Source organism: Cavia porcellus, unplaced genomic scaffold (assembly GCF_034190915.1).
Source record: "Cavia porcellus strain 051 isolate PalLab524CR breed Dunkin Hartley unplaced genomic scaffold, mCavPor4.1 scaffold_10, whole genome shotgun sequence".
NCBI lineage: Eukaryota > Metazoa > Chordata > Mammalia > Rodentia > Caviidae > Cavia > Cavia porcellus.
Window position 1 is genome coordinate 43,074,821 of NW_026947493.1, and position 18,736 is coordinate 43,093,556.

Consider the following 18,736-nt stretch of genomic DNA (forward strand, 5'->3'; position numbering starts at 1 on the left):
CCTAAAACTAGAACTACATGGATGATGCCAAGGTCTGCTGCAAACTGGAGCAATAGCTCCCCTCTCTTGGCTGTAGGGTTTGACTGGATTGCTGAGCACTCTAATTCCAATTCTGATGAAACAATTCTCTGTGCTACCACGTTGTGGAACCTGGTGTGGCTGCCACCATTCTGGAGCATGGTGGTCTGCAACTTTTTTCTCAGAGTCTTTCACCTTTGTAGTTTTGAGACTGTAAAGAGTAGAGACTTGCTGCTTCTCATGATTCCCTTGGGTTATCTTTTACATTCTCCTCTTTTTTCTTGGCAATTGAAATCTCCCCAGTTCTGTCTTTGCAGTCCACAGCCTTACTGGAGCTTCCATTCTGGTCAAACTCTTGACATTTTAAATCATTCTGCTGGGCTCTTTGCCCTTGATTCTAATATAAATCTGGCTAAAAGTCCCCAGCAATACCCATGCCACCACCATAACATTTGACTGCCTTGAAATTTTTTCTGCCAGTTTAATTAGCCTGCCTCCCCTAATCTTACTCTCAGGCAAAGTCCCTGAACATGATTAAAATGCAAACTTTTTGCCAAGCCATCACATACATTATCTGGAGTCCAACAGCCAATGCAGTCCTTCTTCCCAGCAGAAACTTCCTAAGCCTAGTTTATACTGGCAACATTTTTATCAGCCGCCTGGTCTTCTGAGCTCTGACAGAATCTCTCACAAAGGACGGCCTCAGGCATTCCAGCTCTACTCTTTCGTGCAACATTTCCAAACCTTTCCAAATTCCTCCCACAAGCCATTCTCAAAGGCTCTTGAACCACATGTCAGAAATAGTTATAGCAATGACCCTACTCCTCTTTAACCACATTCTGTCTTACTTTTGTTGCTGAGACAAAATACCAGATGCCCAAAATGAAGGAAAGAAGGGTTAATTTAGCTCACAGTTTGTGGTGGTTTCAGTCTGTATTCAGCTGGCACCAAGATAGAATGGTACACAGCAGAGGGCAACAATTCATGGTGGCAGAAGACAGTAAAAGCAACAAGACCAAAAAAAGGAGGAACTCAAGAGCTCTGTCCCTTGTAGTGTATGTAGGCTATCCACCTAGAGTGGGTGTAGCATTCACACCCATAATCCCAGCACTAGAAAATGAATCAATCACAAACTCTAGATTCAGCTGCCCCACAACTACATGAAGTTTTGGGGGAACATCAAACCACAAACCTACCAAGTACTACTGAGAACATTCTTTATTCTCCTGAGATCATTCATCAAGCCTCCTACAGCAATGATTTCTGCTTTTCCTCTCAGCAGATGATTATGCCACTTATTCCATTAACACACTCAAGGAATTACTTCTTCTGTCATGTCCTCATCCAAGGGCAGGCCTTGTTTCCGGGCATCCCTCTTGCAATTATGAACCCAAGACCATAAAGATCTAGTTTCCTCACCCAATAGAGTAATTGGAACCCCCTCCCCAATACTTCAGCAGAGGCCTTCATTGAGACAGCCATACAGCTTAAATTCTACCTCTGCCAAATCTGTTTCACCCCTTCGTCAGACATTAGTCAACTGCGCACTTGCTAATGCACTTCCTGCAAGGTAGTCTGTTTGAGTCAGCTTCCCAGGGAATACACAGCCTATTAGGTCTGGCCTCACTACTTTCAGAGCCTCCTCTCACCATCCTCTTCTCCACTCATCTGTCTGCTTAAATTACCCTGACCTTAGGATCTTTAAACATGGACTAGCTCATTCCTCAGGCCTTTAACTGGTGTTCCTTAGCCTGTTTACCTCATGTCGATTCATCTATGAGATTCATCACTTCAAATGTAATTTTATCCTGAGAAACAGATGTGTCCTTTGTCACAGCCTCTTACAGAATCATATTTCATGTCTTCATCGCACCTAGATTTGGGTTTATATACCATCCCAGAGCTTAAGCATACTGGCAGGGCAACTTCATTTTGTTCACCATTGCATCCATGTGGCTCTGCATATGTCAAGGTGTTGTGTTAAATGCTGGATACGTAATGGTGAGGAAGACAAAGCTCCTGTCCTCAGGGAACTTACAGTCCACTGAGAAAGGCAGTAAGGGGTTAAAATGTAGATTTGTATATTCTAGGCTAGTACCCGGACAAGGTACCACAATCCCAGAAAAGAACTGAGATTAAATTCAAACTCTTACGACAGAGAATGGCAATGACTGTAACTTGCTAAGTTGTTCCACTGTGGTATAAAATAGCACTTCTGAATTATAAAAAATTGTTTTCTCTGCAAATACCTTATAACTTAGAATTTGTAATTTGCTATGTGGTTACAGAGCTCTTGACATGTGGCAAGTCTGAATTAGCATTTGCCGTTAAGTGCAGACTTACAAAGGGGAAAAGGGTTCATGCATCTTTAATGTATATTAATGACATTAAAATATTCTTAATATATCAGATTAAACAAAATATATTAAAGTTTTAAAATGCAGAAGTCCTTTTATCTGACATTATTTGCAAACATAGGTAACTGAGGAAAAAATATTCAATAAACTGGGGAAAGACTGCTAGTCTTCTATCCCTGAGGAAAAAGAAACCTTGGGAGTAAAGTGGGTTAAATTACATGAGTAAATTAAGTGGATGTTGGCTAAGAGACTGTCAACTCTAAATACAGAACAACACGTATTATTAAAAAGAAATGCATTTGAGAAGGTGCAAAGTAATTAGTGAAACTCCATTAGGTAGATGAATATTTGGTGACAAATCATTTGGTAAATATGGATATTTCAGTGGGGGTGGCAGTGAACGCATGAACTTCAAGGTAGAAGATACTAGACAAAGTTTAAGAGATGGACAATTGCAGACTATTTATAAGGAATGGTGTCTACTTGATTTGGCCTGGGTCAAGGCCAAATCATGCAAGTAAGGAAAGCAAGCTCTCACCAATAAAAGTATGATAATCATTTACATGTGTAGAACTTTAGCTTAAACCGACTTTAATAGGAGAAATGAGCCCAGCATATGCTGAAGAGTAACAATGGTCCCTGTTGCTCAATTTAGGCCTGATTTTTAAAACTTACTGTTGAATAATCTACTTAAAAGTGCACATATCATTTAGAGTTTGAATTTTTACAACTGTGAACATAACCATAAAATCAGCACTCAGCAGAAACAGAGCACTGCAGCAACCAGAAACTTCCCTCATGCTCAACAATCTTCTCAAGCAGGGTGACCACTATTCTAACAGCACACATTAGCTTTGCCTGTTTTTGTACCTTGATACAAATAGAATCATATACTATGAAATCCTTTGTGCCCAAAGCTTAAATATCAGCTCAAACCTCAGATGAACAAATCCTAGTGTGAATTTGGACAAACCTCTTAAACTGTTTCCATATCTATAAAAGTGTATTATAACAGAGCTTACTTCACAGGATTAACTAGAATTAAGTATTTGTAAGGGGTTTAGCAAAGTGGCTGGCGTATGACTACAACTTTACAATGAACTCATACTTTTGGTCTTTGCAGGATTCCAACGAACCATTTAGCCCAGCTAATTCTGCATAATGGAAAGGAAAAAAATCCAGTCTGGGCAGACTCCAATCATCTAACATGTAACAGGGAACTTGGTTATTTGGTCCATCTTTTTTCTCAAAGGAGAAATGTTTTTATTATACCCTTACTCATCTCTCTAACATATAGTATCAGCCTCCGTTAGGGGCCATATACTGTATCCCTAGCATCTAACACAGGACATAGTAAGCACTCAGTTAAACTGGATAAATAAGTGTCCTACGATTTAGGAAATTATGTCAGAATCTGCTCAGACCTTTGCTATGGTTGGAAAAATTACAGTTCAAACAGAGTAAAGTGAATCTCCCTCTTTTTTTCCAAGTACATTCTGTATTTGGAACTTAAATAAGCACACAAGTCTGAGAACTTCAGAAATAAGGGCAGCACATCACACTACTTTAAATGCTGAGTTTGCTTCAAACTCTACACTTTTAATATATTTATTTTCAAAAACACTTCCTAACACATCAGTCATAGAATATAACCTTACCCAAGTATATTTCGTCTTAGTTAACTGATACATTTCAAATATTCTTAACTGTATCTGTAGGCATTTTTTTAAAAAAAGATTAGGGAAATTGTAGTATTTCAGTGGAATTCCACATGGTTCAGTTTACTTTCTGTTGTATAATCCAATAATTATTAACAAAATAAGTTTTTTCTTAACAAGCACCTCTTCAAATACTGTTTTACATTAGAAATTAAAGGTCTGAATGGCTAGCAGATCTAACACTCTATAACTGGATAAATCAACTAGGAAATTACATGGTTATAAAAATGAGCTAAAAGATTTTAAGTTAGTTTTGTGATAAAGCAAGAGATCTCATGTAGATTAATTATGGTTAGCATTCTAGTTAGTCATAACTTTTTAATTATTTCAGTTTAACATTTAGCAGGATTTTATAATCATGTAGACAAAGAATTTTTCATGTGACAGGATATTTATTTTTTTATGTTTGTTTTTTTCTGATGACATATAAGGTGAGAATATGCCCAGTGTTCTTGGCAATCTTTACACTACAAATAGATTAGCTTTCTGATACCACCTATCACTCATGCAAAATTGATTTGAGCCTTTTACAGAGATATAAACTTATTTCCATTGAGTAATTCCAACAGATTTTTGAAGCTACAAGCCTAACGGTGATGATGATTAGTTCACTGAGAGAATGCAATGCTGCACAGACTGGATGAGTAGGTGCCTATCTCAGATGACTTCCTAATGTCCCTGTGCAGTTTCTTGATATTTCTATAGACTGAAGCTCAGAGTGATTAGTAGACTAGTTCAAATGACCGATGAAGGTACATAATTAGAACAATGGCTTAATATAACCTGAAAATTTACAACAGATTTTAAGGTTAGCCAAGGTGAGGGGTGAGGGAAGGGTGAGAGACGGACGACTCAATGGATGAAAGAAGAGAAGCAGTATCATTTAGCGATACAACAAAGGAAAGGAAGATCCAAATTGGGAAAAAGAATTGCATGGAAGTATCTAAAAGAAAGTTGAAGATACAGCTCTAAATGATGTTCAGTGAAGAAGTCACATTATGTTAACAGATAACCTGTAAAGGGAGTCTTTAAAAGGAAATAAAAAGGCTTAAAAGCAGAATATGGAGTTCAATCCTTAAGTTTTTGAAACCCAAAGCCAAAATAAAACAAGCAATGCCAAATCAGCTTGTACACAATGTTTTATTTGGATGTTAATAAACGTCAGCATTGTATGCAAGATTCTCTTACAAAGGAAAATTTCCTCATATATCAAAAAACTCAATTTAATCAGGATAATTGCTGTATTAATGCAAAAACCTTACAAACAAAATGCAGTATGATATATGTGTATGCAGTTTCCATGCAAGTATGGCTGCTACATGTATGTCTGGCATTTGATAACATACTGAAAAAAATTCAAATGAACACAACAGTTTTTTAAAAGGTGACTTAAGATGCCTGACATGTTTATGATTAAAAATTCTGCAAAAGCAACAAAGCAGTTAACTGGAAGATTCAACCAATACCAACCCAAATATGTAGTAGGTCCAATAAGCCCAGGCTTAGCCACAATATATTATAATTAGGGATAATTTAATGCTCAAGAAAAATTATGCTTTAAAAAACAGCTTTTCCAAGATATTACACTTTGGTGAATGGAAACTCTGTGCATCCAATCCAGCTAAGGATTATATTTTTTTAAAAACCAAAAAACAAAAGCCATTATGTACTAATAGTTCAAGGTAACTGAAATGATCCAGTTTGATTTTGCCACAATCATTGGTTTTGTAAAGTGAAATTTTCTGTGAGAAGTTCATTAATTAGAAAGCAATCAAACATACTTAAAAAACATGCTAAGAAGATTTAATTGGCTTATCTATTTGTTATCATGAGGCATAATCTTAGTACCATACATATTCTTTACTTCTCACTAACATGTAGTATGCAAAAACTAGCAAGTAGATTTAAACAGTTTAAAAACTTATAGGTCAATTGTTCAAAAATTAGGCATTAAAATACTTAGCACTTCCATTTCTATTAACATAAAAACATCAAAAAATCTTAAAATTCTTTTTGTTTTAAGGCAGAATATTTTGCTATTTGTTAAGAATTTGCCTGGTACTGGTTGATTCCATTAAGTTAACTTGAGAACTTGCCATCATTTGCTTTTTATCTTTTCACACAGTGCAAGTGGTGGTCGCTCTTTCCATCTCTCATAGCAGCAAGCCGATTCTGCTATTTTTTATAGCAGCATACTTCAGGAGTGGAGAGGGAGAGAGTGTGTCAATTATAAATAATTTAAACTACAGTGTACAATTCTATTTGCCTGTCAGTGTTTAAATTGACAGCACACCATTATGTCTCAAAAAATTACATAAAATCTCTACGACAAAAGCAAATAAAGACATTCTTTCAAGAAGAAATAAAATAAGTGCAAACACCTAAAACAGGCAACTGAAGCAACTGTTGTAACCTGTAAAGAAACACAAAACATTTATAAAAGGACAAAGTATTTTTATAAATAAAAGATAATGTTTTCTATTTCTGAAACTTTGAGTAAATATAATAAACTTCTAAGTGCAGGCTGTTTTCAGGGACCAGGGTACCATATCATTTTTTTAAACAAAATTCAAAAGTTTCAAATACATATACAAATCACCAGATTAATTTATATGACCCCCCCAATATAATTTAAAAAGAAAATATTAAATTATTCTTTAGTACATTTTTAGAACTATTTTATAACCAACATGATTTAAAGGGTATAGTGCAATATTTAGGTAGATGTGACATACAGTATATTGTATTCTTTGCAGCTATAACTTACTGGTTCATAAAGGTCAAAATTATTCTTTACTATGTTATTTATAATGACAGGAAACAACATTGACTTCTAGACACCCTGTATACAAATAAATATCTACATTTAAGCTTTAAAAATGAAAATAAATTATAAAAACAGATTTCCTTCCAATTTACAAATTTTTCTTGCTCCTACATACTATACAATACATTCAACAAAACTCAGCTCTTCTGAGATTTTATGAAGAAAATACTGACTCTTTACTAAGGGAAAGAAAACCCTTTTACAATGCTTTAAGTACTATGCTCAAATAAATACACTTAACACTGTAGTTAATTTTACTGTGTTTGAAAAAATACCAAGAATGAGTAGTGCAACTTTCTATTTTTTTTTAGACTCCTTCCCACTGTGTTTCTTTGTAAATGGTAGCCTAAGTAAACCAGCACATGGACAAAAGTTCATAAAACCATGTGTGTATTCCATGCATAGACTAATTTCAGAGATCACACATTCTCATATACTTGTCTTTATCACAACTGTAGTCTCAAGAGGGCAGTAACATATACCCTGTGAAGAGAATTGTGAAAATTTACTTTTGGAGTAGTTGTGAATACTGTTTCCTCTCTGTAAAAACATTTTTAAAAATCTCTCTTTAAAAAAAATAGGCAATGAAATTGCCCGCCTCTTATTTAAGTGGCTTATTAGCTTTTCTGCCTGTTCAATATGGCAAACAGATGTAAACTGTTTAGAGCTGAATTAAAACTTTACAATAACTGAGAAAAATTTCATTGTAACCTAATTCTGTATAGAATATTTCATCCATTTTAATAACAATTACAGTATTAGAGCTCTTGAAGTGCTGCTGGTCGCTGTGTAAGTACTCAAATATCTTCTTGCTTGTTCAGTCATGATAAGTTGATCTTCTGTCTTCCCATAAACTACTGTTTCCCATTCACAATTTGACTAGGGAAGAAATATCAATAAGGACTTGAAAATCACTAAAAAGCTGTCCGTACTATTTCACTTTAAAAATATCAATTACTTTAATCAAATGGATATTTTATAATTACTATGTTTTGATAATGGTATTGTGTTTCTTCTTTATGAAGAAACACATTATGCTTTTTATTTATTTATTTTTTGTCTTTTTGAGACAGCGTCTTACTATGCAGTTCATGCTGGCCTTGAACTCACTTTGTAGCCCAAGCTGGCCTTGAACTTGTAGCAATCCTTGGGATTATAGGTGTGTGCCACCATGCTCAACCCTTGCTATGCTTTTTAAATACATACTAAAATATTTTTTATTTTTAAAAACCAATTATTTTAACTATATTGCTCATAGGCCTTGGGAGACAGGATAAATGTGTTGTTCACAATAACTCTTCCCAAATCAAATTAAGTCTCTACTGCTTCAAAATTTTGAAAATGTTTTAAGGAGAGAAAGGTTAGGTATAAAGCTCAGTGATAGAGGAATTACCTAGCATGCAACAAGGCCCTGTTTAAGCTCTAGCACCATCAAAATGAAAAAAAAAAAAAAGTTAAAGATATAATGTCAAAAAATGAATCAAGGATGTTTTATGACTTGCAAATTAGAAAATGTACTTATTAAACAAAGACAAATTTGTTTGATTTGTTTTCTCTTTTTAAAGAATAAAGATCTCCACTACATTATAGCCATGATTTTCTATGTAATAAACTCACACCCTCTAATTTTATGTTAATTAAACACTGGGAACTCAAAAACATTTTAAGTGGATTAAAAGAGTGTTTACATGGCTCTTGGAATGCAATAGCTTAAGACTGATGAGAGGTGGCCATATATGACTGCCAGAAATGTTTTAAAGGAATGCTTAACAGGAATACTCTGTGGCAGTTCTTGTGGCATAAAGGAACCTTTCTCCTGAATTAGATCTCACATTCTCTGGGGTTAACTCTTAAGATTTTTCCATTTTCCATTCATATACACCTGTATACTGGCCACACAGCAACATAAAAAAGGATTACTTTAAAATTTCTGATTCAAAAAAGTTTACTGGCAATCATTACAACAGCAAAATCATGCTGAAACTCTTCTAACCACTTAACTTTTCAGGATAGCAACTAGGGATGTACATCTGTTAATAGGAAAAGAGGTGCCAGAGATAAAATTGGGGATCTATAGTCTAAAACAGAGACAGTTCTTAAGAAAGCACTAAAAATTTGGCTACAGCTGCAGTTGTATAGTTGATATATACCAAAATCTACTTTGAATGAAAATGATGGATGTTTAGTTACTGTTATAGCCAGTTTCAAGTTTAAAAGTATAATTTGTGATAAGTATGTCTAAAGTGATCATTGAATAAACAAAAATCACTAAAGAAATTTATAAATTCATACCTGAATATTCTCTTCCAATTTAACAACTTTGGAAGTGTTAGGGTTTGGTTTCTTTTTAGTGAGTGTATATGTTTTGTTGGTTGAATTTTTATCTTGTTTCTCAGGAATCAAGTTGCACCTATTGTCATGTATTTCCAATAGTGGTATCACTAATAAGGATGTTGTAAATATATTTTCTGACTAAGAAAAAAAAAGAAAGAGGGAAATAACTAATCCAAAAATGGAAACAAACAGAGGGACTACTCAGTAAGTGGTAATGGAAGCCCTATTCACTTTCCTCCAAGTATGTACTTAGCTCTAATGAAATATATAGTAATGCAGTAATACTAAATATTTTGGAAATGAAATAAACACTGAAATTTAAAGTTTTGCAAACTGTCATTTTTTGACATCATATATAAAAGAGCTACTCAAGTATTAAAAGCGAAGAAGTCACTTTACAGCTTAGTTTCTCTGAATTCAGCAGCTTAATATTAAAGAAAATTCTATGAATCGCTAATAAACGAGACACACAATGAGTAAAAATTACATAAATTCTCTACCAACCTGCATGTCTGACATGTCTTCGGTCAGTAGGTGGGTGCCTGGTTCTTCTTTTTCCCAGTTATCTAAGATAAGTGATTTTCTGACTTTCTTCACAGAAGTAGTATGCTAGAATGAATTATTACAAAGCATTACAACCAAATCTATGAGACATAAAAACTGTTAGTAACAGTAACAGTAAGAGATTACCTCTTGTTTGCAGCTTTTATAAGCACATTCATCTTCCTCTTTGAGGAATATGTCTGTTCCAGTTTCTTCTTTTAAAACTTCTCGAATATCTTCCTCCAAGAAGGCAAGTGGCTGGGACTATATTGTTTTTTAAAAAAGTGTTTTTAAAAAGTTTTTGTGAGTCAATTTCTTTCTATTGCCACATACAGAAAATCTATCTTATATGTATATGTATCAATACCAATGATGAATATATTTATTATGTATTGAAACATATACTAACAAAAAAACTTTGAAAGAAAGAAACCTATCTTTTATACTTCATCTCCTTCAGCTTCACAATAAAAATGTGGGATATGTTTATGATCTCCTTTAAATAGAAAATGAAATTGAGCTTTAGGGAAGTACCTGGTCAATCAGCTCCTAAATACTACTATGTTTACAAATATCAAAATATTATAATTATGCTATCCTACTGCAGGTTAACTGCTACTGAAACTACTAACGTGTAGATTTTAGCATAATGAAAGATTCCATTAACTACTATTTTGCTTTAAGATGATATAAACAAAAACTCAAAATAAACCAAGCAATGGTTTATTTATAGTCAAGGAAAAAGATTAACAAAAATATAAATTTTAAAGAAATAACACTGTTTCACCTTTAGTGAACATTTTTTTAAATGCTAAAAATCAAAGTAATAGGGGCTGGGGATTTAGCTCAGCGGCATAAGCACCTGCCTTGCAAGTAGGCAGTCATGAAATTGATCCCTGGTACCGATAAAAACAAAAAAAGACCAAAAAAAAAAAATCAAAGTAGTAAAAACTGTAGGAAAATGGATGCACCCTGACACCTAATATTAAGAAAATAAATCAGACACACAAGCTTAAGTATGTCACAGTTTCTCTTCTATGAGAAACTCAAAGTATAAATGATTAAAGAACAAAATAAAAGACAAATAGGAAACAGGTAGATAGATCTTTTGAGACGGTGGGAGGGAGGAGGGAGGAGAGAGAAAGCCAGGGGTTTAGTGTAGCGGCCTAAGTGCCTGCTTGGCAAAACATGAGGTCATGAGTTCAATCCCCAGCACCAAAAAAAAAAAAAAAAAAAATGTTATGTACATACATCAACTCCCCACAGGGAAATTAATCGGTATGTACTGCAAAAGTGTAACAAGAGAAAAATATTAAATATTAAAAAGTGATAAAAGTCAATTTTGTCTTATTAAAATTAGGGAAATTCATTCTTAAGAGTATACATACCATAATTTTAAGAGGACCATATTTTTTCTCCTGAGCAGCAAGTGCATTCTTAAAAGGAGTAGGAGTTCTCGGCGTGGTTCCCAACATAGATCTTCTAATAGTAGGTGTTCTAAACCTATGCAATCATTTACATATTTACATATTTGTAATAGTCACAATTTGGCTTCACATAAGCAAGTCAAGCCCCGCTAAATTATAATTAAATTTTTCTGGCTTAGGTACATGCTTTACTTAAACATTGTAGGATTACTTTAAAATGTGGTGGTCTATGCCTGCTTTGGAAGCATGTATGCTAAAGTGTGGCTGCCTAAATAATTCTTACTCCAATCAATCATCTTAAAGTATTTTTTTAAAAAAGACTTAGGAAAATTACTAAAAAAGTTGTTTTGCTTTCATTCAAAATTCTACAGTATAATTAGCCATTTTTCAGTTTCCTAAGGATAAAACATGAGGTTTTGACTTTTTAAAAAATGTTGTATCCTGTAAGTGTAGGAAATATAGCACATTCCATTTATTTGGACAAAAAGCTAAGCTACCCTTGACATTATGCTCTATCTTCTCTAACATGACTACTTAATAGCTACTTACCCTACATTTTCTTTTTGGTCCTTGGGAGTTGTTTCTTTCTGAAGAGGAGTTGTAATAAGAACTTTTTGCCCACAAATAGGGGTTGATGTAAATGAAGGATTTTCTATATTAAGTTGTTGATTTCCAGGACATGTGTTGAAAAACTAAAACAAGAAAAGTTTAAGAGCATTTTTAGAACATCAAAATCACTATACAAATGTTAAACTGACAATCCAATTATTTACTCATTTGCTTTAGGAAAAGATTATCAATCGTATCATATTTATACTCATTTCATGGCCTTTATAAGGGCAGAAATTACTGGTTTTTTTGTTCATTGCTGCTCTGTAGTGCTTAGAATAGTGTTTAGTACAAAATAGGCATTCAAGAAACAGTTTGTCAAATACAAAGAACAGTATAAAAGTTTTAAAACAAAACAGTATGTTCAATTAAAGATGTATATAAACTGTAGCTGCTGTTAACACAGTTGTAATGCTGTATAAGAGTATAACTAAAAAAGATGTTTTTAGGTCTATTAGTAATTAGTATTCTTAAATAGCCTTCTGTATGAGTAGTATGAATTCAAAATATAACGATAAGCTGGGCATAGTGGTAATCTCACCTACTTGGGAGGCTCAGGCAGGAGTGAGAAAGGATAAAAAAAAAAAAGACAGGCAAAAAGAAAATAAAAAATTCAGTTTTTTATATCCTTTAGTACTTAAAACTATAGGTCAGATCTCTGCCCAACTCTACACTTAGAAATCTTACTCATTTAGGAAAAGTTTGTAAAACAAGGTTTATAGCCTTAAATGTACCTAGGCAATTTCATTCCCCTTCAGAACTGAGGACACCAAGATAAACGTATCTAGGATTTACAGGGACATGATTACTACCTTTTATAACTTCCAGTTCCACACTCCCTTAAAGCAACGCCAGTAAGTCTGCAGGTACTATCCTAAACCTACGATCGTCTGGGTTCTAGGAAAATCAAAGCCTCACAAACCATCCATGATTAGCAATGACAAATCATGTGGATTCAGGGTACCCTGGCCCACCTCAACTAACCCATAAAAGCTGGCCTATGCTTTTGTGAGGGGGCCAGTCTGAACACCTGCATCACCTTCCAGTTATTTAAGCTTTTCGTACATTCTCTTTCTAACCCTGCCTAGTAAACCTGCCTATGCCTCTTGAATTTTTTCCATGATGTACATCAGTGAGTATACCTACTCAGCCAGCTGAATAGAAGTCTCCATCTCCTCTTTGGGAGAACCTTCTCAGATCCCATTGATGACAGGAGGATCATGAGCCCAAGAGGTCAAAGCCAGCCTGAACAACAGAGCAAGAACCCAGCTCAAAAAGAAAAAAAAAAAAAAAACCAGTAATGCTTTGGTCTGGAAAAGCTCTCTAAATTTGTCTATCTAAAACATAGCACAGAACCTCTGAGCAAACAAAATTGATCAGATTTCATTTTTTAAATTACACAATGTCTACAATGAGTCTCGATTTTATTGTTTTTTGAGATAGGGTCTCACTATGTAGGTCAGGCTGGCCTTGAACTCGGTTTGTAGTCCAGGTTGGCCTAGAACTCGCAGCAACCCTCCTGCCTCAGCCTTCCAAGTGCTGGGATTACAGGTGTGTACCACCTCGCTTGCCAGAGTCTCAATTTATTTGTAATTGTGAAATACTAATTTACTTTTGAAACTAATAGATTAGAAGCAGTGGTATGCAGTAGAAACTGGTTCAAAGCTGCTACTTATAACCAGAGTGAATTCTAACTCTACTAGCCTCTATCAATTCTTGCCTTCTAATATTTGAGTTACTTTATCTTAAAATTAGCAATTCAATCCTCTTTTGCACAATAAAATCCAAACTTTGCCATGGATATAAGTTTTCAGCCACTTTTGACCTTAGAATTTACACTTTAGGGGCCGGGGATTTAGCTCAGTGGCATAAGCACCTGCCTTGCAAGCAGGCGGTCATGAGTTCGATCCCTGGCACGGATAAAAAGAAAAGAAAAGAATTTACACTTCAGTAAAATTGCTAGTGCATAAGACTCCAGAAACAGATTTTCTTTTCCTTTTGGTACTGAACTCATGACCTCGAGCTTAGCAGGCAGGCGCTTAAGCGAGCTAAATCCCAGCCTCAAGACTCCAGAAATGGAAAATAGTTAGTGTGCCCGAGCCTATTTCATCTTCCCCAAATTGCTTTTTAACCAACTGCTATTAAGGATTTAACTTAATTTAACCTAGTTCATCAACATTGGAAAACATATAAAACAGTATTATACCTGTGAAGGAGAAAATGGTAGTGTTTTCACTGGTGTGTGTTTTAATGCTGTATTAACGCCATCAATGAATGAGCCTTCACCAAGTTCGCTACCTGGGGACTGATTGACTCGCATTTTTCTCTTCTTTCTGAGGATGGTTGGTGGAGTGCTAAACTTGGCTATGTTTGGGGATGTTACAGGAACAGCATCACTGTTTCCATCGGTACAACTGTTTTTCTTCCCTTCAAGTACAAGACTAAATTGACATTCCATGGCTCCTTCATTGTGTTGAATTCGCATTAATTTAACCGGGGTGGATTTGACAGGAGAAGCAGCAGCATCAGAAAGATCAAAACTGGTAACATCACTCCATGCTACAGGATCCTGTAATAAATTAAATTCTTAACTAAAGTTAATACTGTAACTAGTTAAATCTGATCCTGACCAAAGGATGAAGATTTCCACTGAGTTTATTTAACATTTCTTATCAGCAGAAATAGCCTTCCTTGGACTTCTTTTAAGACTGAGAGCAATAAATCATGTTTTTCTTAGAATTCTAATTCAAAACTTTCCAAAATATTATTTCACCCAACTCAGTAGTTGAAACTTATGATCAATATATTTTATATAAAAAAGTAATTTTAAGCTATCAAAAAGTACAATTCATCATAAAATTTCATTCACTTCACATCAGAAAGACACTATCAAATGCTACAGAATATTTTGGTATTATGCATAGAACATGTTAAAAATGGTGATATACATTGACCCAGAAACTCAATTTAACCTGAGGATATAATTGTGATTTTGTATAGTTTTATATAAATTACTTTTTCTTATCAGAACACTGAAAATTTAGATACCACTTGGTCAATATTAAGAGTATGTTCAATAAATAACTTTTCTTACATTCATATGAATACAATACTATAAAATCACTAAAATTCAAGTTTAAAAACTAGTTCTGAAAACAAAGATATGTTCATAATACAAGTTGAAGACAAATTAAATCTACAAATTTTGGAATTTAAAAGAAACATTTATGTTTTCTACATACACAATACAGATTGAAAGGAATAATTCAAATTAGTAATTCTGAATATAGGAGGATTTTAATTTTCTTCTTTACTAGTTTTCTTCTTTACTAGTTCACTAGTTTCCAACATTCTCCTATGCACTTGTACAACTTTAATAAAAATGAACTGTTTTAGCAAGCTATGGTGCCATATGCCTCTAATCCCAGCTCTTGGGGGGGCGGAGGCAAGAGGATCATTGCAAATTCGAGACCACAATGGGTTACACAGTGAGATGAAGGCCAGCCTGAACTGCATAGCGAGACCCTGTCTCAAAAAGACAAAACACGGGCCAGGGTTTGGCTCACTGACATAAGTGCCTGCCTGGCGAGCGCACAGTCTTGTGTTTATATCCAGAATCATAGGGGGAAAAAAAGCAAAACAAAAGACCTGTTTTTCATTATAAACATTTTTTATAAGGCACTACTTGAGAAAAAATGAAAATTTTTCTTTTTGTCCAGAAGCAACTGCATAGTATTCAAACTAATGTTTCATACAAAATTGATGGGTATCCTCTAAATTACATTTCTGAACACAAAATCATACAACTAAAATCAAGCTTTTGATAACTTCACAATCTCAAACTTACAGATTCGATAAGTTCTAGGGTTTCTGCAAATTCTGGTATGGTCTGTAGAGAAGACAGCACAGCATTTGCCTCTACAGCCAGGAACTTTGTGGGTGAATTCTGTTGCGCAGACACAGTTTGGTTTTCATCCATACCATAAAACTCAGTGGCTTGATCCTCGAGGCTATTTAGAGTATTAGACATGCTATCATCCATGAGAAAACTACCCGACCAGGCAGCTAAGTTTCCAAGTTGCTACAGGTACAAAAGAAATTTGAATATTTGTCATTCTCAACGGAGATATAAATTCAGATTTTAAGTGAAAGTTTTTTCTAGAACAAATTACTTAATATTTCAGCTAAAAGTATAGTAGCAAATATACTGTCTTCAGAGTTGGTACGTATTTTAACTGAATGCCACGTGTTGACTATTTTTTCTAATTTTTTATTTGCAAAATATATCAATTATCACAAAAATGCACTAATAACAAATAAAAAACTTTTAAAAATCATTGTGAGGGCCAGGGATCTAGCTCAGCAGCATAAGCCCCTGCCTTGCAATTGCACAGTTGTGAGCTCAATCCCCTGTACCAAAAAAAAAGTCATTGTGAGCTAAAACAAGCAAATAACAAGGCACAATACTTCCATTCCCAATCACTGTTCCCAGGGAATACTTAGTTATAGTACTTGCACTTGCCTATGAATAATGCTCTTTCACCCTGAAGTTCCTCTGTAAGCACTGCTGCTCCCTTTATCTCAAATGTTCCCTAATTTACTGACCAAGCAAACTCCTTCATTTAAGATACAGTTTATACACTGGGAAGCACTCCATAGGATATTTTCTCTGCTCCATTTATAATAATGTCTTTATTCATCTTATTAATATATAATTACGCTGCCTTTCATAATTGAGTTTAAATAGTATTTCTTCTAGGAGTCCATCCCTGACTGCATAAATCTAAATTAGGCACCTTTCCTGTGTGCTTCCATAAAACATTTTGGCTTATTTTACTACACTGTACCCTATTTCTTTTATATTCCTACTATACAGTAAATCTTGCCATTTTTCTTTATCTTTAGAGATGTTCCCTGGGCAATTTACTTACCTTGCAAGCCTAGCTTATTATCTTACAATAAAAAAAAGAGAATTTAAAGAGTCATGAATGAAAAAACTTGTAAAATGTATAGTACTGCTCGTAGAACTTTTTGAGATGATAAAAATGTTTTGTATTTGCAGCTACTCAATATGGGAGCCAGTAGCCATGAGTAAGCAAACTGTGGCCAGTACAACTGAAAAAAACAAATTTTAAATTTTATTTTAAATTAAATGTGCCTAGTAGCTATCATATCTTAGAGAGCACATTGCATATTCCATGGGAAACACTCAAAAAATGATTTCAAAAAATGCTAAAATGTGTTAATGATTCACAACAGCACAACGTGGCTTTGAATTAAATAAGGTAATAAAAAACATTGCTACAAAACAAGATATATCTTTTAAAGATCCTGAAAAATAAAATTAAAACAATATTATTTCATTAGCAGAACTATTTTCTAAAATAATTATTTTTAGGAGATAGATTTCAAATCATATGCCTTCCAAATGAATTTGCAAGTGAGAAAAAAAATCCAAAAGACAAAGACAAAGGTCACTGGACCCAACAGAAAAGCCATAGGGTCATAATCATACAGAACTAAGCCAGAATTTATCTAGTTCACAGAATTGACATAAAGATTGTCAGGAATACATACAAAATAGCTACAGGAAAATATAATGGATCTGTAGTAAAATGACTGTCATTACTAACACATAAATTTTAAAAAGAGTACATACAATGTATAGAATCTATACTAACTGCAACTTTCCTCTAAAATACTTTTCATTCAACCAGATCTTTAAAAGAGTGAATCTCAGATAGCAAATTCTAAAAAATTAGTAACATTCTCCCTTTTTAATACAAAATGCTATTTCATTAATTATATTTTTCTTAAGACTTCCTTTTTAAAAGTGAAAATTATTTAAACATAATATAATCATCTGTGAATGTAGACTCTGTAACCGTAACTATTTGTCGCTTCTTGACCAAAGTTAAGTAAGACTATACTTCAGATATTCCGATTTCCAATGGTTTTTGCAATTTCAAAACAAAAACTGCTATCTTGTAGTACATATTTCACCTGTTACAATTAACAAACATCATTTTAAATATCCTCTTAAGTAATGTAAGGATATCACCAGTTGCCTCATAATACTATTTTAAGATCTCAGGCTATTCTTACTGATATTGGCTGAGTTCCCAGTCACTCTTCATCTATTGCCCACTTACACATTCAGCTCCAAACCAAGAAAAACCTTTCTAAACATAAAATAAGCTCAGAGAATCATTTAAAAATTTCAAAACTGAAAAAGATTTCAGAATTGTCTTTTAAGTATAAACTTTTTTTAAAATTCCACTAGAGGGGCTGGAGATTTAGCTCAATGGCATAAATACCTGCCTTGCAAGCAGGTGGTCGAGAGTTTGATCCCTGGTACTGATAAAAAGTTAAAAAAAAAATTCCACTAGAATGACTACTATTTATCCTAATTTAATAGTCTTGCTTATTTTCATTAACTGACACTCAGAAAATAGTTTTCATACCTGGTAACCAAAACTCAACATTCATGTAAAATTTCTTTTGAAGAATTTCTTTAGTGAGCATAAAAATCTACATATTCCCTTTGTATATAATAATATATATTACTTTTTCAAAATTTACTAAATTCATATTCTCAATATAGTAAATAAGAAAAAATTTTCAAAGAGAGTAAGAATAATCTTGGGGCTCATAAATCTCTCTTGCCCTATGCCAGTAATTCTAGCATTCTGGGAGGCTGAGACAGTAAGATCTTGTCTGAGCCCATCATGTGCAACTTAGTGGGATCCTGTCTCAAAAATAAACTGGACTGGGGATGTAACTCAGTGGGAGGGCCCCCAGTTCAATCTCCAATAATAATCTCTACATCTATTACATTTCTCATTTTTGAAGCTTTATTTTTCTATTATGCCAATATTATGTAGAATGTCTGAAATAAAACCA

General features: G+C 34.0%; 1 protein-coding gene across 3 annotated transcripts in view; it reads right to left on the reverse strand.

The window, feature by feature from the left end:
* Positions 1-5,214: 5,214 nt before the first annotated feature.
* Positions 5,215-18,736, reverse strand: part of Mybl1 (MYB proto-oncogene like 1) — a 31,484-nt gene continuing 17,962 nt past the window's right edge. Inside the window, exons 9-16 of one of the 3 annotated variants that reach the window (XM_003480066.5) lie at positions 15,681-15,914; positions 14,040-14,402; positions 11,774-11,916; positions 11,186-11,300; positions 9,945-10,061; positions 9,759-9,863; positions 9,213-9,392; positions 5,215-7,799 (exon numbers count right to left, since the gene is read on the reverse strand). In XM_003480066.5, the coding sequence (XP_003480114.1) occupies positions 7,671-7,799; positions 9,213-9,392; positions 9,759-9,863; positions 9,945-10,061; positions 11,186-11,300; positions 11,774-11,916; positions 14,040-14,402; positions 15,681-15,914 (1,386 nt within the window). In that variant the 3' untranslated portion in view covers positions 5,215-7,670. The remainder of the gene's footprint in view (positions 7,800-9,212; positions 9,393-9,758; positions 9,864-9,944; positions 10,062-11,185; positions 11,301-11,773; positions 11,917-14,039; positions 14,403-15,680; positions 15,915-18,736) is intronic. The other 2 variants (XM_063257397.1, XM_003480067.5) reach the window with 2 other exon arrangements.